At 39.5% G+C, this 22,910-nt stretch overlaps 1 protein-coding gene across 6 annotated transcripts in view; it reads right to left on the bottom strand.

The window, feature by feature from the left end:
• Window positions 1–18,882, bottom strand: part of mcrs1 (microspherule protein 1) — a 36,046-nt gene extending 17,164 nt beyond the window's left edge. The window contains exons 1-11 of one of the 6 annotated variants that reach the window (XM_043681892.1): window positions 18,685–18,882; window positions 17,411–17,691; window positions 14,831–14,974; window positions 11,199–11,349; window positions 8,903–9,041; window positions 8,097–8,237; window positions 7,597–7,743; window positions 4,938–5,047; window positions 4,416–4,524; window positions 2,844–2,982; window positions 1,466–1,541 (exon numbers count right to left, since the gene is read on the bottom strand). In XM_043681892.1, coding sequence (XP_043537827.1) covers window positions 1,466–1,541; window positions 2,844–2,982; window positions 4,416–4,524; window positions 4,938–5,047; window positions 7,597–7,743; window positions 8,097–8,237; window positions 8,903–9,041; window positions 11,199–11,349; window positions 14,831–14,894 — 1,076 coding nt within the window. In that variant the 5' untranslated portion in view covers window positions 14,895–14,974; window positions 17,411–17,691; window positions 18,685–18,882. Of the gene's footprint in view, window positions 1–1,465; window positions 1,542–2,843; window positions 2,983–4,415; window positions 4,525–4,937; window positions 5,048–7,596; window positions 7,744–8,096; window positions 8,238–8,902; window positions 9,042–11,198; window positions 11,350–14,830; window positions 14,975–17,410; window positions 17,692–18,515; window positions 18,537–18,684 lie in introns of those variants that run through there. The other 5 variants (XM_043681893.1, XM_043681890.1, XM_043681894.1 and 2 more) reach the window with 5 other exon arrangements.
• Between the last annotated feature and the right edge of the window lie 4,028 nt (window positions 18,883–22,910).

Raw genomic sequence — 22,910 nt, 5'->3', positions numbered from 1 at the left:
ACTGGGCTTGTATACCCTTGAGTTTAGAAGACTGAGAGGGGATCTGATTGAGACATATAAGATTATTAAAGGATTGGACACTCTGGAGGCAGGAAACATGTTTCCGCTGATGGGTGAGTGCCGAACCAGAGTTATCTGCTTAAAAATACGGGGTAGACCATTTAGGACAGAGATAAGGAGAAACTTCTTCACCCAGAGAGTGGTGGCTGTGTGGAATGCTCTGCCCCAGAGGGCAGTGGACGCCCAGTCTCTGGATTCATTTAAGAAAGAGTTGGATAGAGCTCCCAAAAGATAGTGGAATCAAGGGTTATGGAGATCAGGCAGGAACAGGATACTGATTAGGAATGATCAACCATGACCATATTGAATGGTGGTGCAGGCTCGAAGGGCTGAATGGCCTACTCCTGCACCTATTGTCTATTGTCTAATATTGAAAGTTGCCCACCAATACATCCACAATTTCTAGGGCCACTTCCTGAAGTACTCTGGGACAAAGACTATGGACCCCTGGGGATTTATCGGTCTCTAATCCCACCAGTTTCCCCAGCACCATTTCCTTACTAATACTGATTACCTTCAGTTTCTCTCTCTCTCACTGGACCCTGTGCTACCCAACATTTTTGGGATGTTACTTGTCTCGTCCTTTGCAGTTAACTGGTCTTCCATCTCTTTGTTTCCCATTATAAAACTTACCGTTTCTGACATTTGCCTTCACGAAGTTTTTTCTCTTCACGTACCAATTGAAGCTTTTGTATGCTCCCTGCAAGCTTACATTGAGGCAGTTAATCTCGCTGTCCTTCTTTGCTGAAATCTAAACTGCTTCCCATTCTCGGGTTTGCTGGTTTTCTCCAATTTGTATGTCCCTTCTTTAGATTCAACACCAACACGAATTTCCCTTGTTAGCCATGCTCAGGCCATCTTTCCTGTTTCATTTTTGTGCCAGACAAGAATAGCTAATTTTTGTCGTTCCTCGATGCACCTTTAAAATGTTTGCCATTGCCTAACCATAGTCATCCTTTTAAGTAACATTCTCCAACTTATCAGACCATTGCAGTTTCCTTTATTTATAATCAGGACCCTAGTCTCAGAATCAACTAAGTCATTCACCATCTTAATGAAGAATAGAACGGTCACATATAGTGATGTTCCCTCTAACCTAGGAAAATAAATGAAAACTTGAAAAAAGAAAGCATTCACGTAACTAAGATTCACCAGTTTAAACATGCTTTTTTATGTGATGTTGTTCCTAATCACTCCATATCAAGCTGCTACACACCCAATAAACAAAAACAGTTCAATTGACGTCTATGCTGAATTCAAACCCAGGTTCCAGAAGTACAAGGTGAATATCACACCTCTGTTATTTTACTACTTCAGAAATAAGCGATCACTTTGACACGAATATAAAGAGGTGGAGAGAGAATTACATTCATTTCCCAATGTAAACAAAACTTTTAACACTTACTTGAGTTTGCTGTCATCAATCATGTCTTCCGCATCAGAAAAATTCAGAACTTGATCTCCCTTCGGTAACGGTTGGACTAGCAAGTAAGTGAAGAACCAGTAAGGAAAACGGAGTAAAATCACCACAGCACATTAAATCGACAGCAGAAAAGCTCATTTATATAAAGCCTTTAGCATAACAACATCCAAAAATGTTTCATAAAGGCAAAACCAGATTCTAAAGAATACAGATGCATAGTGTGTGATTGAAGTAATGCTCAGAAACAGAGATGTGAAGCACGGGAGAGGTCGAATATTGTTTCGATAAGCATTCCTATAACCTTCTTTAACCGAACAGACCAGAACATGTTGTAATTAGGATGCGGCTTCCTACTTTGTTGTATCATTACTAAATGATAAAATGTAATCTTTCTCTCTCCTAAAGAGTCAGACTCTCACTCAGCAACAGATGCTGGACACTTACTGGTACTTCATGCAATGTATTATTCAGATGTACCTCATGCCTGCCAACATTTCCCAAAGTGAATTTGGCCAACAAACATCAGCAGTTTTTTTTCTTTAAAACTAAGTGGGAGGACATCGCTTTAAGTCAAATGTTAGTGAACTGCCGTCCAGCCTGGGTGGAGAAATTCACACCTTCAGAAGAATATATTGGCTTTGAGTACAATGTAGTTTACAAGTTGATACCTAGACTTCAGGAGTTATGAGGAGAGGTTATACAAATAAGGCCTGTTTTTACTAGAGTTTAGAAGGTTAAGGCGTGATCTAATCAAAGTCTTCAAGATATTAACAGGAAATGGCAGGGTGAATAAAGATAAACCATTTCCACTAACTGGGGACTCTAGAACGATGGGGGGGGCATAGTCTGAAAATTAGGGCCAGACCGTTTAGGAGAGATGTTAGGAAGCATTGCTAAACACAAAGGATGGTAAAGGTTCAGAACTCTCTTCCACAAATGGCAGTGGATCCTGGATCAGTTGTTATTTTTAAATCTCAAATAGATAATGTTTTATTAAGCAAAGGTATTAAGGGATATGGGTGAAAGACCATATGAAGTTAGGCCATAGATCAGCCATGATCTCATTGAACATGGAACAGGCTCGAGGGACTTAATAGGCTACTCCTAAGTTCCTAATATTTTAACATTTAGCAGATGTCAAATTAATAAGTCGACACTGCATGGCCACCTTGCATGATGATAGGTGCCTGCATCTTCCACAGCCACTTGTACCACCCCAACCTCGAACGTATGAGCACCAAAAACAAACGTGGCCCTCACCAGCACATTCAGAGGTTGAAGAAACTTCCTAGGGTATGGGGAAAGCATTGGATGAATGTCTACTCTCTGCTCATCAGCCACAAAGCCAGCATGCTTTTACCTGTTTGATCTTCTAAGAGATAGTATTGTTTCATCAGCTGCCAATGAACCTGCAGAGATTTAGCAGTGCGAGACTGATAGAAAACATTTGGATGTTTGTTCAGTAACTCCTGAAAGGTGTCCAGTGTGGGTTGACTAGTCTATGGAGAGAACAGAAAAAAAAGTAAACAATAGCAGGTGGTTCTGTCAGCCCTGCTCTGTTAGAAGGTCGAGATATCCAAGCAAAGACATGTAAAACCTCCCTCTTCCAAATTGAAAAGAATGTGCTCAATTTAGTTAGGGACCAGCTACGATGAAATTCCAAATCCAAGTGAACTTAAATTGAGTACAGTCAGATAGGTTTGGATCGGTCAGTTTAAGAAAGCCAACATTATCGCTTATTGGAAGGGCTATTATATATGAAAGTACAAAAGTCATGCTTCAGTTGTACAGGACACTGGTGAGACCGGGTCTGGAATAATGTGCACAGTATTGGTCACCTTATTTAAGAAGGATGTAAATGCGCTGGAAACAGTTCAGAAATGGTTTACTAAACTAATATCTGGAACAAGTGGGTTTTGTCTTACAAGGAAAGGCTGGACATACTAGGCTTGTATTCACTGGAGATTTTTTTTAAAAAGTGACTTGATTGAAATATACAAGATCCTGAGGAGTCTTGACAGGATGTACGTGGAAACATTGTTTCCTCATGTCATTATCTCGACCTGAGGGTCACTGTTTGCAAATTTGGGGTCCATTTAAGACAGAGTTAGGGAGATTTTTTTTCTCAAAGGCTCTGGAATCTTTGGAACTCTTCTCCCCTAGCAGAGTCACTGAATTTTTAAGGCAGAGATAGATAGATTCTTGATAAGCAAGGGGGTGAAAGCTTTTTAGAGATATACAGGAACACTAAATACTCAGATCAGCCATGACCTCACTGAATGGCGGAGCAGGCTCAAGGACTGAGTGACCTACTCCTGCTCTTAATTTCCTTGCTTGTATGATTTTGTTAAAAATGTTTTATTATACATTTACTGATATTAGAAGGTCACATTAAAATATTTTAATCAATGGATACATTTTCTTCCCTCTTTTGAAGACATTTAAGATTTGCTGGAGAAAACCGCGACCAAGTATGAGCAGCTCTCCAGTGCTATACTCCGATGGCCATTCTCCATGGCTGTCTGACCAGAGGCAATGCTACCAGGTTCTTTGAACATTAAGAGCATCATAACTTTAACCCCATTCAATACTTTCCCATAAGAATGTTCCAAAAGCAATCAGAACACAAATCCTGGAAGACTTTACCCCTATTATGGGCACTGTTCCAATAGTTGCCATGCTGAACTGAGAGCTGGAATTTAATCAGGATCCTTCAAGACATTTGGGACTCGGTTCATTGTGTGCATTATTCTGTATAAAATATAATCCACTTCAAGTCTTTGGCTACAATCAATTTGATCCTCAAAATAATAAATTGCTTTTAACAACCTGCTCTCTTCCCCACACCTTGCCACCATGCCAATGTCCAGTTCTAAAAGGAAAGATAATTTATACTGTGTTTTAACCCTGTGGAAAATACTGCATTCATTACCGATCCAATCTTTGCCAACTGTTGCTCCTCTGCCTTGCTATAAAGAGCTTTGGCCTGAATTGCTGCAATTGCTTCAGGGTGAAGCTGTCTCATCGCCTGACAAGCCAATCTGAAAGAGCAAGCAGCCATTAACAGATTCAGGTTCACATGAGCTTTCAAGGTTCAGACTTACACAAGATATAAACAGGGAGGAAAAAGTTATGAAACAGTTGTGAATCCACAGACTCTTGACAGTGAGCAAACCTTTGAGCAATTTGCTTACATCTGAACTGTACAATCATGTTTCAAATTACTGGTCCATTCACTTGACAACGGATTGTCTTCCACAGCTGCAATGATTTTAAATTCACAAACTGTTTTACATACACAAAGTGAAAAACATTCTATTTCTTAGCACGAATGTACACATTGATAAGTAGAACATTCAGATTCATTAGAGAGAAAAACAGAGCAGATGTAATAGATTATTGTTAGTCTTAAATGCAGCTCAGCAGCTTTTCATTTTGTAGTCACTTTACTTACTTCGATATAACAGGGTCATACAACAGTGCATACCACCGCTCCCGGATCTCCCGTAATGTGAAACGACAACTGAACTTCACTCCAAGGTGCACTGCAGTCAAGTCATTTGTCTGTAGTTCAAAAATACAACATCAGCCCACAGAAAGAATGGAAACATTCACTGTAAATTTTAATATACGGATGCCCACTGGTGGGCAAGATGCTAATATTATTGGTTACTAAATAAAACATGCTCTAAACAGCAGCATAGAATGATCCAGCAGGTTTTCAGCTGCAGAACATTACCATTCCAGCTGCACAAGGCAGTTACCATCACACAGGTTCTTCTCCACACTCTTTCACGCTCACCAACCTCCCCACCCCTCCGACAATCTTTATCCCTTCTTTCCAAAACTGTGCTGGGACACAGCAAAAGAGGGGAACTAACAGTCCAGAACCTCACCCCAAATAGTTGCTCACTGTGTACAGCCCAAGTCATGTTAGCACTATTCAAATGTATCCCAGCAGAGACAGATTCTCTCCTCAACCATCTCACATGCACATCTTCCAGCAGAGATCAGGCATCACTGAGCAAAAATAGGCAACTGGATCTTCTCCTTATCTCAAGCAATAAATTAATGTTTTTTTAAATTAATGTGTTTTTTTTAAAATAAAGGGAAAAGTGATGAGTTGATTCAAGACTGAGTCAGTAAGTTGTAAGAAGTAGAAAGAAGGTTTAATTCCAATTTATATCATATGCATTACCCACAATCTACAATTTCCATTAAATTACCACACTTTAATATATGGACATAACAAAATATACTTTCTGTTTAAACACATTTCAATCCACTCACTGCAGAAAATCCTGAACTAAACAGAAAGCATACAGTGCACAACTGAATCAGGCCCAAACATTAGGCACAGATTAGGAATATCAGTCACATCTTCACAACACTACAAATTATTACACACTTTAGGTCACGTGCAAAGTGGCTCATGTTCATTCCTGTGTTCTGATCCATTTGAAATTTTGTAAAAGATCATTTTTGGTACAAAGGTTGAGTTTTCCTCTTAATTCACTACTTTTTTGAAAAACTAATGTACATTCCCTATCTGACTGTCTCTCATCACTTTGTTATCGCACTGTAGCGCTTCCTAGTGACAAGAATCAGGTACTACAAATGAGTTGAGTGGTTGAAAGCCATGGGCTGAAATACCAAAGAATACTTTCTGCTTTTCTGGATCCAGTTTGCCTTATATACACAAAGATGTATCAATAACCTACTTTTAACAATTCTAAACTATCTTCTCTCTTTCTCAGGAGCAACTGCTTTACACATTCAGCTTCTGCTCAGAGCCCTGCAGAACTGTTCCAAACTGAAACATAAAGCTGCTTTCCAAGTATTAGGTGTTTCCCGTATGCCCAAAACAGAATTCTGCTTCTGAAAGCTTAATGCACTACATTGTAAACTCTCCCAACATAATCAAATCCCAATAAGCCTCCAAAAAGCACATTCTCAGACTGATTTTTAAAAGACATCACTATGGCTACAAGAATACTTATAAGTTAATCATTAAACCCCTTCAGACACAGAAAACCCATATGCCATGAACTCAAAATTCAAAAATCCAAAACCTCCAAATAAATGATATTAAAATGCAGCAAACTTTGTTTTAACCTGCACCTTATGAACACTCTCAATAAACCGGCACACGTTATATATACCTCAAATACCAGATGTTTACTTTGTTATTGCAATCCCCGCAATATCCAAGTAGTCAGCTGAGGGTGACAAGTGAGAAGGCTCTCTTCTGATAAGTTTTATTTAAGCAAAATTTGCATTACTATTTAAGAGATTAATGCTGTAAATAAAGTGATCTGCATACCCCTTGCATTATGTTTCTATTACTTATGTTTTTACATTGTTCATGTGGACTCCTTGATCAACCGGAATATTTCACCAAACGGCATACTTCTAGTCCCATAGGTGCCGGTTAATAAAACGTTTGCCATATGTATAAATCATACACGGTACATCACAATCACATTATCACAAGATCTTAAAAGCAAATTACTTTTAAGACTAGTACGTCGGCCCAGCAAATCACTTTTGCAGATTAGAAGGCAACTTAGCAACAGGCCTGAAGCTGAAAAGGGTTTGGAAAAAAATACACACAAATGCACTTAAATTGGAAGCCATCATCTCAGAAACCAGTTCAAGTAGCATGAGCAGAAAGGGGAGACAGTGTAGAAAAAAATAAAACATGGGATAAAGTAAAGATGAGATAAAATTAAAGTTTATTTCCAGGTTTCAAATGACTTAAATGATAGAACTTAAGTAGATCGGAGAGAATATACGCTTCCCATGAGGGAAGGTTTTTGACAAAAGGTCATTAACTTTCTTTTCCCCTTCAGATGCTGCCAGTACTACTGGAGTATTTCCAGGATATTGTATTTTTCCTTTCCATTCTCAAGATCCACAGCATTTTGCTTGTGTTTTGAGATTAATTAGGTCCTGATTACATTCAGAAGATGAAGCATGGGACGAGACAAGTAAATAAGCTGATACAATGTTCCAAATTTCTGAGAATACAGACATCCATTATGTAGGATACAAGGATAAAAGCTATTTCAATCCCATATTTGTGAAATGTGTCCTCACTACCTCTACTTTACCTGCAAGACTGCATTTATTAACAGCAAGTCATCTGTTGGTTTCCATCGTCCAAGATCTTTTGTGACTTGAAGTGGCTGCTTGCTTTTCTTCAACCTCTTGGCAATGCTACTGGGAGCTGATGGCACTGTAGTAGATTTTGATATCTGCTAGAAGAATCATAGAGCGATATTAAAACATTAACCAAACACATGGCCTGGATAGGATATTGCTACAACCAGTGCTTTACCAACCCATTGGGGAACAAACAATTTAGTTACAAGCTTAAAGTTTTCTTCTACACGTGGATTTTGTGATAAAATTCAGAGAATACATCATCTTTCAGTGAATAAGGAAAAGATACACAAGAAGTTAAAAACGAAACTCAAATCAATACAAGTTGCAATAAAACATAGAAAAATGCTGGAAATATTGAGCAGGTCAGCCAACATCCAAAAGAGTGAAAATAAATCACAATTCAAACTGGCAGATCAGAGGCTGGGAAATGAGGCATGTAACTCACCTCCCGACTCGCCAATGCCTGTCCACCATCTACAAGGAACAAATTTTCAGTGCCAGCCTCCTTTGATTCATCAGTTAGAGCGTGATCCTTGATACAATCAGCAAGTACCGGGAATTGCAGCATGGAGCTACAAATCAGAGGCTTCAAAAAATAGATTGGAAAATGACACAAGGCAGTATCACCACTGAAGGATTCAAGACAATGCCAAACTTTGGGAATAAGGTCAGGCAGTTTATGACTGTTCCCAGTCCAAGTGCATCTTTGCCTTGCATCACACCCGAATTCCACTGCTAGACAGCACATGCAGCAGTGCACTATTCAGCATTTACTCAATGCATCACACTATTTGGAGCTGAACAGGTCCCAATGAAAATAACTCACAGTAAGCAAAGCTTCCAACGTTGCAGAGGTGTGGAATTGGGACTGACCAGGTTGCTTGAACAAGAGGTCCTGGGCTGAACAGCCTCCTCTTATGTCATAGGGACTCTGCTTAACCAAGCAGTGAGGTGTATGTGGGAAATGAACCACTCAGTAAATTTAGAAAACATTAACCCATTAACTAACTGCCTAAAGAGCACAGATAGAAAAAAGGAAAACACTGCTGATGGTGAAAACCCAACTAAGAACCAATTAAGCTGGAAATGGAAGCACATAGCAGTTCATCAGCTTCTGACAAAGAAAAGGGACAGGTCAATAAAAAGGATCTGGCCAACCATTAATCTACCCTTTGTTTTCTCAAATGCTGATGGATCTACTGTGTATTTCCAGCATTTTGTTGAGTTTTGTTTTCTTGTATAGTTATATACTTTTCTCTTCTCATTGGATGATGGTTCACTGCCAGAGTATCGCCCAGGTTCCATCCCTGTTGGACCCTTTGCCCGAGTGGAAGATTTAGCGAGGCTGCTCTCAACTAGCTCATCATCAAACTTCTTGCGTTTTATGGATCTGGAAAATGGAACAATGTAAGAATGGTCAGTCAGTGGTGCAAAAGAAAATGACAGAACAACATGGTTAAGTAAGAATAGGAAGCGTACCCTGACTGTTCCAGATGCAGAGATTAAAATCTGAACTATTGCTAAAGAAAGAAATTGCTCCCAACTTAAAATTTAGGCCTGGAGATCTCAATAACACTGTGATCTTGACCAATCACTTGAACTCAGATTTGAGTTTAAATCCAATCCAAATTGATGGAGTGAAGGTTCTCTTTGTTAAGATGGAAACATCAAAATATTTGAGGGTAAGGAGGATGACACAAAGCACATGGTGCCAATGCTGGAGTGCAACATGTTTGCATTTGAGGTAGTCTCATCCCAACCCCAAGAGGGTCAATCTACAGCACAAAACTGCTCACATTGCAGTCATTACAAACTGTACTAAACAAACTCTCAAGAACAGTGGAACTGGGAACGGAACATTCATGTTGTTCATTCACCAGCCTTCCTCACCATTCTATGTCCAAACACAGGAATGCCAAAACAATAATATGCTTCAATGCGTGGCACAGACATCTCTGTCTTTGCAGGGAAGATGACTTTTTGTCAAATAAACTCCTCACAATGTTGAAACTTTACCGTGCTACACCACCACCATTGCTTCTTGGGCCTCGAAAGATAAACCTCCACTACACACAAATAGCCACTAACCCACACAGCTTTATACCCAAGGCAATAATTAGCACTTGGAAAATGCACTCACTTCACATTTCTGTCATTTGACTTTTGCTGGATACATGGTCAGCAAGTTCAAACAGGATCAGGCTTTGTTGTGATGCCCTTTATGGGTCAAGGAATCCAACAGTCACATCCACAAACAACATTTGCTTAAGCAAAGTCCCAAAGGGGTGCTAACACCATGTTCAGCAGACAGGAGATTAGCAAAATAAATTAGGAGTAATTTGAAAACACACACACATGTACTAGTACAAAAACTAGCCGCAAAGCATCTAATATGGCTACTCATCAGTGGCACTCCTCATCCTGTTAAACAATATGAATCCTAAAATCCAGGTCTTAAATGCATGACATCTGCATTCCCTCAACAATTTGCACATGGCCCATTAATACGATCACCATTACAATTTATCTCTTTACTTAAGATGAACTTTAAAGAATCACAAACTTTATGACAGGTCAATGAAAGCATCATTTAAATTGGAGTTAAATAAAGTAGTGTGGCACAGTCCACCAGAAGGCTTGAACTGTGTGTTGGCAGTTGCCACTGTCAGAGAATTGACCAGCACCAGCGAAAGAAACAACTGGAGAGAAAGAAAGAGAGATGACTCCTTCCTTTCCCACCTAACAAGCAGTTTTGGAAAGCTTGTGAACAACAATCAGAGGAACATGGAAGGACGTCACTCAACAAGGGGAGATCCAAACAGTAGAAAATCAGTCAAAAAGTAATTCTGAAATCATTTCCTCAACTCAGTTTACTCAGCCAAATGTGTATGAAAATACAGGTGATGGAAAGAAGGAACACCAAGCAACATGATTTCAAAATGGAGGGGTGGTCAGAGCTTCTGAGAGTTTGAAACACTTGACAAATTCTCAAGTTAAATCCCCCAGTATAGTTACTGTTTACAGCATGCAGGCTCTGTTCAGTCCGCCCTGTATCAAAGTGGTCTATCCATGCAGAATCACTTGAATATCACAGATCCTTATTTGATAGTCCAGTTATACTGTGAAAAAGGTCTTAAATAACAAATGCTCTGTTTTTGTCGGCAATACTGTGGTGTATACTAGCTCACCTATACACCTCACTAGATGCAGAACATCTTCTTCCAAGCTGTCTTCAACTCCCTGTCTTTGGGAGGTAAGGTGCAACCAACAACAAAGATAAATGGCCACCACTACCACCATGAGCCACTGTCAAACATCTGACTGCCATTTGGAAACGAATGAGCATTTATAATCTTGCTTTGCTTTTGCCAGTGCCAGCACTCAGAGCTCCACCCCACACCATAAATAAAATTCAGAATATCGAGTGGGACAGGTGATGAATATTGCAGAGAACCATTTCAAGTAGAAGTGGCACTGTCATATAAATGACATGTAAATAAAAGGCTGTAGGCGAGCTGAAGAGACAGCATTTCCACCCCTGCATTACCTGGATGAGCTTCTGCGTTTGGGAAGTAGGCTGAAAGCTTGAGTTGCGGTGCGTTTCTGTGCCGAGGGGGACTGGGCCCCATCAGATCTCCCCACAGACCCTGTCGACATAAGCCTTGTCCCAATAGTACCCAATGTACACTGCTGATCAGCTTCATAAAGAAAAAGAGCATTGCTTATTATTTCATGTAAAAACAGATGAGTTTTACCATCCATGTGATCTAACATATAAGCAGCAAGATTGACTTACTCACTTTAATGCTGTGACTCTACCTGACTTGTAATATCGCCCTAAAGTACACACTGTCTACACTGATTGATAACTAGCAAGCCTATTAACTGAAGTAATTTTACCCTTTCCTTCACAAGAAATGCATTTTCTCACATCTTTCTTGCATCATCTCCTGAGTGCTCGGGTATAAATCAATAGATATTACATACCCACTGTCGCTTCGCCCCCAAGTGGCCTTTATTTGGGACAGCAAGGGGCGACATACAACTTGATGACAGGATGCATGGGACCCAAAAAATTACAATCAACCTCAATCACATTTTTACCATCTTCCAGCAGCAGGGATCACAAATACAAATCCTGACAGTGTTTCCTTCCTCTAGCCAAGAAGTACCTCTTCCAGCACCTCTACTAAGACCCAAGCCAAAAAGCTATTGCAGCACACAGCAAAGACTGAATCTGGGAGTGACTGATGGGTTACATTGTTTGAGAAAGGAGGTCAGAATGGATTTTTTAAAAACTTTATTCACGGGACATGGGGTATTTAAGCGTCCATTTCCAATTACCTTCAAGAAGATAATGGTGAGCCACCTTCTTGAAATGCTGCAGTCTAGGAGACGTAGAAACACCTACAGTGCTGTTATAGAGTTCCAGAATTTTACCCAATAACGGTGAGGGAAAAGCAATACAGTCCGAAGTCAGATACATGGCTTAGAAGGGAACTCGGTGGTGTTTTCATGTATATGATTTGTCCTTCTAGAAAGTAGAGATGATGGTTTGGAAGATACTTTTGAAAGAGCCTTATAAGTTGCCGCAGTGCACCTTGTAGATGATAAAAATGGCTGCCTCTGTGCATTTAGTTGAGGGAGTGAACGTGGATTTTGGTGGATGATTATGTGAAACAAGCAGGCTGCTGTGAACTAAGTTAAAAATCATACAACACCAGGTTATAGTCCTTCATCAGGTGATTGTGGAGGGCTCAATCGTATTTATAGCAAAAATCTGCAGTGTGATGTAACTGAAATTATACATTGAAAAATTGATTGTCTGTTAAGCCTTTCATCTGTTAGAGTACAGTGATAGTTTCACTTCTTTCATGTGTAAATCACAAAACTCTTTTTTTTAAAAAGTTGCATTCTCGAGTTAGCTGTTAACAATGGTGATAGCTAGACAATATGTTGAAGGTGTTAGCCCCCTGTGTTCTCTGTCACATGGGTTCATGTCACATTGCAATGGTGATCACCATTGCACACACAGATATTCCTACACACACACACACGGACACAGGTACACACAGACGTGCACACACACCCTTATAGACACACACACACTCCCACATGCACCCCCTCACAGACTTAAGACACTCTGCACTCACTACACACATACACACACACTTTCTCACACTCTCAACCCCCACCCCAGACAGACACACACACACACAAAGACCCACATGCACACACATATTTTGTGGGGTGAATTTGTACTTTCAGGGTTACATTGCACTTCGCTCAAAAACTGCATACATTCATGTAGAACTCTGAGCTCAAAAGCTGCATGAATTTATGTAAAACTCTGTTATCTCACTTTTTAGATTAGAATCAATCTCAACACCAGGTCATAGACAGAGAACACAGGGAGAAAGTGAGGTCTGCAGATGCTGGAGATCAAAGTTGAAACTTTATTGCTGGAACAGCACAGCAGGTCAGGCAGCATCCAGGGAACAGGAGATTCGACGTTTCGGGCACAGGCCCTTCTTCAGGAATGAGCAGAGAGTGTTCAGCAGGAGAAGATGGAAAATGAAGTGTTGTTCTTTGAACTTGCGTTAAGGAACACTGCAACAGATCTAATCTTTGAGGAGAAAGTGAGGACTGCAGATGCTGGAGATCAGAGCTGAAAATGTGTTGCTGGAAAAGCACAGCAGGTCAGGCAGCATCCAAGGAACAGGAGAATCGACGTTTCGGGCAAAAGCCCGTCTTCAGGATTCCTGACCTGCTGCGCTTTTCCAGCAACACATTTTCAACCAGAGGAAATAGTTTATCTTAATCTACCCTGTCTTTTCCTGTTAATATCTTGAAGACTTCAATCAGATCACCCCTTAAGCTTCTAAATTCTAGAGTGTAGACGATCAACAGACCTTGGGGAGTCAGAAGATCAGTTATTCCTCTCTCAATTCTGAGCCTCCAACCTGCATTTGCAGCCATAGTATTGATATGCTTGGGCCAGTTCAGTCTCTGAGCGATGGTAATTCCCAGGATGTTAAAGTGGAAGATCCAGGAATGGCACTGGTTAGATATTTTCTTTTTGGATATGGTCATTGCCCAGCACTTCCATGGTGCAAATATTACTTGCCACTTATAAGCTAACCCTGGATCTCTTCCAGGTCTGGCTGTGCATGGACACAAGCTGCTTCAGTATCAAGTATTCTGCAAATGGTGCTGAACATTTTGCAAACATCCCTGTTTCTGACCTTATAATGGAGGGAATTTGTAACTCTTCAGATATCAAAGCAGTTCGTGTCCAAATGTCACAAGACCCAGATAAAATTCAGGCTTAGTCTAAAATGTGTGCTGTCTACAAGATGCACTGTAACAGCTCAGCAAGCCTCCTTTGACAGCATCTTTAAAACCCACGACCTCTACCATCTAAAAGGAGAAGGTAGCAGATACGTGAAAACACCACCACCTGCAAGTTCCCTTCCAAGCCTCTCACCATCCTGCCTTGGAACTATAATGTCATTCCTTCACTGTCACTGTCCCGAACTTCCTTCCTAATAGCACTGTGAGACTGCAGCGGTTCAAGGAGGCAGCCCAAGTGCCTTATCCAGGGCAACTCGGGATGGGCAATAAATGCAAGCCTAGCCTTCGATGCCCACATCCCATTAATGAATAAAAAAGCTTTTGAGATTCATGCAACTAAAATACAGGAGAGGGGGAGAAATCACAATCTTCCACAATGCACACAGAAACTTATTTGTTATTCTTCAACAGCACACAACTGTGAAAACTCACAGTTCAGATTGTCACTTGATTACCTCATTTGTTAAATTCCTCTTTCACGAATCCACTATTATTACACCTACACATGCAAACACTGCGGTTCTGAAGATGGGGAAAGAGATGCACATCTCTAAGCTTTAGAAAGGGCACAGAAGAGATTTACTGAAATTATAACAGAACAGAGGGACCTTAACTGTTTGGAAAGACTGCAAAAGGTGGGGTCGCTCTCCTTACAGCAGACTTGATCAAGGTGTTCAAAATCACAAACAGCTTTGTTTGAATAAATACGTAATAGAAGCATTGGTAACCAGAGGACATAAATTTCAGATGATTGACAAAAGAACCAGAAGCAACTTGAGCAAACTTTTTTTTAAAATAAGCACCAAGCTCCAGAGAATACAATACCTTTATCTAAATTTCTTCCTTCCAGAGAGCTATTCTGACCAATCAAGGTAGAATTGCTCATCATCCGTGGCAACGTGATACTAGCAAAGTCACTGTACGAGGCTTTCCATGCAATGGTATCTCATTGATCAAAAGTTTGTAGATCTGGAAAACAAATTTAAAACTGGTATCAATTCTCCAGCAGTTAAGCTTGCTTCCCTTCGATTTTGAGTTCAGTCAGGCTCAACTTCTGAGCTCTACAAATACCTGACTAAAATAACCTCAATTTTACACAATAATTTATACTTCTGACTTGTATTTTATGTTTCAGCTATACTACAGATGGTTGGGCAGCTGATTGGCAATGCAGAGTGATGCCAATAATACGGATTCAAGTCTCACACCAGCTAATGTCACCACGAAGGACTCTCCTTCTCAACCTCTCCCCTCACATAAGGCATGGTGACCCTCAGGTTAAACCGTCACTAGTTGTCTTTCTCTAAGAAGAGAACAGCTTGATGATCCTCCGGGACTGCGGTGATTTTACGTTTACTAGAGGTACCAGTCACAAACAGCTGAAGATATATTGTTAACTGTTGTTCTGCACTGTGCAAAATTTAGTGAGAAGGAGCTGAATACATGTATTTTTACCATCCTACAGAGCACTTTTAAATGGGACAGCATGGCCAAAGGCCCTATTTTCAACAATATTGAAAAAGTATATATAGAGTCATAGAGATGTACAGCATGGAAAAAGACCCTTCAGTCCAACCCGTCCATATATCCCAACCCAATCTAGTCCGACCTGCCAGCACCCGGCCCATATCCCTCCAAACCCTTCCTATTCATATACCCATCCAAATGCCTCTTAAATGTTGCAATTGTACCAGCCTCCACCACATCCTCTGGCAACTCATTCCATACACGTACCACCCTCTAAACAAATTTATTAAAAATAATTTAGAACTGGCCAGGAACAGATTAAATCATTCAAGTTATAAAACTGCAGATCACAGAAGTTAACAGGAAGAGATTTTATTGATGGTGTTAATTACACTGGTTCGTTAAAAGGCATAATTCTCCAGAATTGTTTAGGTTTTGCAAGGGAGCAAAATTATATTGCAGTATAAACTATAAACAACGTGCAGCTTTTTTTTGGAAGTCTCGCACTCAAGACCTATGTGCACAAGACTCTGACCTTTGACTCTAGAACTGTACTGCACCTTTCTAACCTAAGTGAAAGTAATTAACTTTTGAAGTCTTAACCTCGACCTGTTCACTGTCACACAAGCATGCTTCCTCCAGCTTCACTGGGTCAGTTCTGCAACAGTAACCTTTTTCCTCCCCCCTCAATCAGACATGGAATCACTAGCCCTTGGCCTTTTCTTACAGAAGGAGCAATTTGCTCGAGGTAGCTGAGTGCAATCGTTCTTTCACAAATGGGAAAGGCTCAAAATTCCCAAGAAAATAAAATCCAGGGGAAATTTATTTTGCTCCCACAAGTTTGGTTGACAGGGTTACCCATTTTTTTTAAATCTGCCACTGAGTCAATGCAAATGGCTATGGCTAAGGCTAAATTTGTTGAAAACTAACAAGGACGATGCATTGTATAAAACATAAACGCTGTTGGGTCAAATGGTCTATTTATAAATGTTATACGATTCTATGTGAAAAGGTTGATCTTAGTAGCACTAAGTTACCAACACAAATTTACAGCAGTTCTTCGGAGGTGTTTGATCAGATTTGATCCCCCTTTTGCTTGGATGATGTATTGCTTCAATTAGTGCTGCTGGGTCATGTGAAAATGTTATTTTGCAAGAACGAGACATTCATTTGCAAATTTCACACACAATGGTATGGGTAACTAAACTGTGAATAAAAGCGATTTTAAAACATAACAAACCTTTCATTCTGTTGCTGTTTATTCTGCTCATTAACAGCAAGGAATTACTCAGTTCTTTATATCTCTCCCCTCACCACAACCCCCCCATCAAAAAAAAACCAAAAGGTGCCATAGCTGGCCTTGGCTCCCCTAGCACCAGAAGTACTCTCTGACTTGCCTCTGAGGAGGCTCAAGGTTCACAATAAGACTTTAGTACCTCGGTTTAAGATTATCATTCAGTTTTGATGTTTAGCTGAAGAAACTGCAGCTCACCCAATTCAAACAAGCAACATGACAACATGAGGGGTCAAAAGGGGTAAAGGAGAGGTACACCTGGAAGCATGTCAGTCTCCATATGGACCCCACTAAGATAAAGACCAAAGATAAATCATTTCTGGAATCGGGAGGGAACAGCATCAAGACGAGAAGGGAATGTCAGATGCTTTGGCTTCAATCAAATGGTTAGGGACAAAACCTGACAGACTACCAAGCTGGACAACAAAAAGATGTTGGAGGAAGATGGTTTAGTCAACTGTTTCAATAACCAAAGATTTGGAGAAAAACAACAAAAGATAATTCCTCCATGACAGTTATCATGACAGATTTGTGACTTTTATAAGGGCTGGATTGTGGTGTACAGAAAGTGTAGGAAGACTCTGATCTGTTAATTTAAGAATCTGGTTAAAGGTAAAACATTAGGAAACATAATTGATGCTTACATAAAAAAGGACCACAGTTCAAGAACAAAGAGCAGAGGACATAGGAAGTAGAGTAGGCTATTCAGCTCTTCAATGAGATGACAACTGATATCCTACTTCAATGTCCCTTGACGTTTGTAAATATGTCGAAATCTATCAATCCAAGTCTTTAGCATACTCAATAACTGAGCCCCCACAGCTCTCTGGGCTTGAGAATTCACAATTCTGAGTGAAGAAATTCCTCTTCATCTCAATTCCTCATTCAGAGAAAATTTTCTTTCTTGTATCGATGGTGTCAAACCCTGAAAAAATATTGACATTTCAATGTGATCATCTCCCACTCTTCTGAAGACCACAGAATATAGGCTCAGCCCATTTAGTTCATCATCATAGGACAACTCCTACATCTCAAGAATCAGTCTAGCAATACTTCACTGTACTCCCTCCATGGCAAGTATATCTTTCCTTAGGCAAGATTAAAACTGCACACAAAACTTCATGCGTGATTTCATAAAGACTCTATATAATTACTGTAAGACATCTTTATTTCTATACTAAACCCTCTTACAATAAAAGCCAATATGCCATTTGCCTTCCAGGGTGCTCATTTGATATAGGTGTAGTATCCCCCACGTCTAGGCCAAAAGACCTGGGTTCAAACGCCACCTGCGCCACCTGCATCATAATATATCTGAAAGAGTTGCTTAAAAATATATACCATCCACCTTCTTAAATCACTTGATGTACCTTCATAGTATCTTTCAGTGACACATGAAAGAAAGCACCCAAGTCCTTTTGAAGTTCAACATTTAAGAAAGGATCGGTGTTTCTATTGCTCCTACCAAAATGGGTAACCTCATTACTCTATATTACAATCCCCAAATCCGCCCGCTCTACCTCTCTTGATCCCCTTGAAACATCTTTGCATTCACAAGTCGTACGTGCACCTAGTTTAGTCATTTGCAAATTTAGTAATATTATATTTGATTCCCACATCTAAAATCAGTAATGGCTAAGCCTTAAAATTTGAGTATGGTGCAGCAATTTTGCGGAATGGAAAAAAGAGCTGAAATTGGAAAGTAAAACACACAACGTTCATCGTTGTCTGTTTAATACAGACACTGACCCTGAAAGTTGCTCAAAGACAACTAGAGGTTCAAGCAGATCCGCAGCCTGAAGCGTGTTATTTATTTCCATCATAACCACTCACTTTGGCATAGAAAAAAAATGAACACTAGACATTAGCCCCTTTACAAAAAAAAACACATATATCTATTTTCCCGAGAACCTCATACCTTTATTCATTTACACTAAGCTCCCGCTTCTTATCGCTTGTTCCAGGCCCCAAACTTAACCGAGGCGATACACAAAGACTTCCGGGTTACAGCAATTAGTTTTGCAGCATTCTTTTCTTTTGACAATTTATTTCGATCTAAATATATTACAGAAGGGCTAGGCATATTATACATTTATAATAATTTTCAAATAGATTAAAAGTGTATCCAAAATTATTAAATACGCCATTTCCGGGTCAGCTGAATTTGTCCGTTTAGGCGGGTCCCGGAGTCTCCTTAAATTGTAAACATGTTGCTATGTGCAGTATCTGCTGTTGTTATTCAGAGGTACGAAATATGTAATCAGTTGATAGAAGGATTCAGATATAGGAGAGCATTTTGACCATCCTCCCTGTCCTAAGTCTCTGAAAACGATGTCCAATTAATCTCATTCCCTTGTTTACTACAAAGTTAAAAATTACACAACGCCAGGTTACAGTTCAACAGGTTTATTTGGAAGCATTAGCTTTCGGAGCGCTACTTCTTCAGGTGGTTGTGGAGTATAATATCATAAGACACAGAATTTATAGTGAAAGTTTACTGTGTGATGCAACTGAAATGATATATTGAAAAAGACCTGGATTATTTGTTAAGTCTCTCATCTTTTAGAATGATTTGGAGATGCCGGTCGTGGACTGGAGTGTACAAAGTTAAAAATCACACAACACCAAGTTATAGTCCAACAGGTTTAATTGGAAGCACAGTAGCTTTTGGAGCTTTGCTCCTTCATCAGGTGATAGTGGAGGGCTCAATCCTAACACACAGAATTTATAGCAAAAATTTAGAGTGTGATAAAACTGAACTGATGTGACCACCATTGCACTATACACCCATACACAGACACCCCTACACACACACACTCTCACATACACACAGACACTCCTATACACACACACAAGGACACACAGATGCGCACACAGACACCCACACACACCCTTACAGACACACACACTCACACATGCACCCCGTCACAGATTTAAGACACTCAACACTTACTACACACACACACATACACTTTCTCACACTCACGACCCCCCCCAACCCAGACAGACACACAGACAAAGACCCACATGCGCAAATATATTTTGTGGGGTGAATTTGTACTTGCAGGGTTACATTGTACTTTGCTCAAAAACTGCATGAATTAATGTAAAACTCCGTTATCTCACTTTTTAGATTAGAATCAATCTAAACATCATGGCATAGACAGAGAACACAGGGGGCTAACACCTTCAACATATTGTCTAGCTATCACCATTGTTAACATCTAACCTGAGAATGCAACTTTTTAAAAAAGGTTTTGTGATTTACACATGAAAGAAGTGGCATTGTGTGATTTTTAATCGTGGCATTCAACCAGATGAAAGACTTAACAGACAATCAATTTTTCAATGTATAATTTCAGTTACATCACACTGTAAATGTTTGCTATAAATTCTGTGTGTTAGGATTGAGCCCTCCACTATCACCTGATGAAGGAGCGACGCTCCGAAAGCTTGTGTGCTTCCAATTAAACCTGTTGGGCTATAACCTGGTGTTGTGTGATTTTTAATCTTTTAGAATGAACATGTTGGTTTCAGTTCTTTCATATGTAAATTCCAGAACATTTCAAAGTTACATTCTCAAGTGAACTTTAACAATTGGTGCCATGTCGACCCAGATAATGCATTTAAGGTGTGAGCTGCCCTGTGTGAGACTGTCAGTGCCACAATGGGCAGACTGATTCTCATCTAAAAATGGATTGACAGAATCTAGTGCTTCCAAATGAACCTGTTGGACTATAACCTGGTATTGTGTGATTTTTAACTTTGTACACCTCGGTCCAACACCGGCACCTCCAAATCTTGTTTACTGTAGCCTACGAAGTTTTGTCCCTTTAAGTTTCTATGCAGTTTGCTTTTCAAAGTTATTCTATATTTTACTTCAGTTGCCCTTTCAGGCACAGTGTATTCAAACATTTCGTAACATTGCTCCTAGTTAATTTGCCAATCTGTTCATCTCTGTAACTTTTAATTGCAAAAATAGACTTTATTAATTAAAAAAATTTTGTACACACACAGCTACTACAGCAATTCCATATAGTCTTTGCACGTCAAGAAAAACATAAGTTGGATCTGACGGTTGCAACGGTCAAAGACATTTCTTACCTATGTAGGACACTATTTACATTTACATTTGAGACAACGCGAGCACTTTACAGTTGAACGGACCCCATTTAACTTTGGCAGAAAGACCTTAGGTGGTGGTCTTTCTCCACTGCGCGTCAGCAGCAGCTTCCCCAAGCTTTTGTACATCCCTCAGCACGTGGTCCTGGACCTTGGAATGTGCCAGTCTGTAACACTCAGTTGAGGTCAGCTCTTTGCACTGGAAGACCAACAAGCTTTGGGCAGACCAAAGAGTGTCTTTCACTGATTTGATGGTCTTCCAGGTGCAATTGATGTTTGTCTCGGGGTGCATCCTGGGGAACAGACTGCAGAGCATGGAGTCCTGCATCACGACTCATCATGCTCCAGATGAACCTTGACAAAAACCACTGCATTTTTCTCTAGACTTCCTTTGCAAAGGCACATTCTAACAGGAGATGTGTGACAGTCTCTACCCCCCCACACACCCCGCAACTGGTTTGAGGGCAGCATATGCTGGGCATATTTCATGCACTCACCATATGAATGGATCATGTCCTTTTCGAGTTTTATCATCGCTCGTCAACAAAAGTATACCCCTATCTAGCTAACCACAGCCAGATGATCTTAAAAGGAACAGGATAAAATGTTGTAAACCAGAATCATCAATAAAGCGAGGAATGAGCTGGGTTTTTCAACCGTTCGATTATATTACCGCTCATCATTTCTTATGTGTTGCGTGCACTTTAATTATATTACACCAATATTACCCACCACCCATAATCAATGACTTAAAATAATTTACTTTTACTAATAAAATATTAAAATCATAAAATACTAATTTAAAATTAATACTAGTTTAAAATTAACCTAAAACCTTATTTAAAATAATCTAAAATTAAAAATTATTAAATTCTGTCAAATGGAGAATCCTATGAGTCCATAAAAATCCTTAAAAGCTCGAGAGTCAAAGATAGCACAAGATGTGTGATATTTTGAACAAAAGTTTTAAATTTCTCAATCCCGAGGTCTTTCATTAGTTAATTGTTCTTTTCAAACCATTTTCCTCGGGATCCCATCACAAATCCATAAAAGGATATTCTTGTTCCTTTTGTAAGGACCATTATTTCCTTTTCTAGATGTTTATATTTTTCTTTCTTTTCTTCCCAAGCCTGTTCCAGTGAGTTAATTTGCATGTCCATTCTAATCGTTACGTCTACCACGATAACATGATTTTCCTTCTTAAAAATTAAATCTGGTATCCAAAAATCTGGTATCCATAATTTCCCAGTGTTATCTTTTATGCGTGGCTCCACGTATGTTATCCATCCTTTTATCTTGATAAACTTTATTAGTTCTTCCATTATTCTATTGTGTCTCTTAATCCTCATATGTTTTGCATAGGGACACCATCCTGAAATATGCGCAATCGTTTCTGAGTTATCATTGCATCGCCGACAATTCTTGATGTTAAATGACCTTCCATAAGCTAGAGACGCCCTTGTAGGATATAAGTTCGTTCATAATAAAATTGAATTTATTACTTTGGACATCTTCATATATTGAATTTTTGTCAACCAATTATTGGAGAAATTATCGTTCTTGAAGTAATGGATGCCCGCCCCTTGACAGGGCAAGGCCATCCATTTCTGAAGTTCTATAGACCTCCAGTTGGTATCGTTCTTATTACTAAATTCCTCTATACCATAATTCTCCTCATGAGTGATATCCATTTCTTCCAATTGTCAATTTATATTTGGATTCTAAATCTTCTCTAAAACTTTCAATTTACTAAGTTATTGCATTTTTGTATCGATACTAACACCCTCGAATGAAAATGAGGCATGTAAAATTTCATCCTCGGATTTGTATAGCATTTCATATTTCCTTAAAATAGTAATTGGAATAAATGTAGACAGTTTATTCAACGCAAGGCCACCATCACGGGTCTTAGTATATAAAAACCCATCTGTGATGGATTGTGGGAGATGTAATATTTCTTTTACTGCACTTTTAATTATATTATCTAGTTTATTAAGATAGTTTAATGATACTTCCGATAAA

This window comes from Chiloscyllium plagiosum, chromosome 43, assembly GCF_004010195.1.
Source record: "Chiloscyllium plagiosum isolate BGI_BamShark_2017 chromosome 43, ASM401019v2, whole genome shotgun sequence".
In the NCBI taxonomy this organism is placed as follows: Eukaryota; Metazoa; Chordata; class Chondrichthyes; order Orectolobiformes; family Hemiscylliidae; genus Chiloscyllium; species Chiloscyllium plagiosum.
The sequence above is the reverse complement of the archived record's forward strand: the minus strand, read 5'-3'. Positions and strand labels throughout refer to the sequence as shown.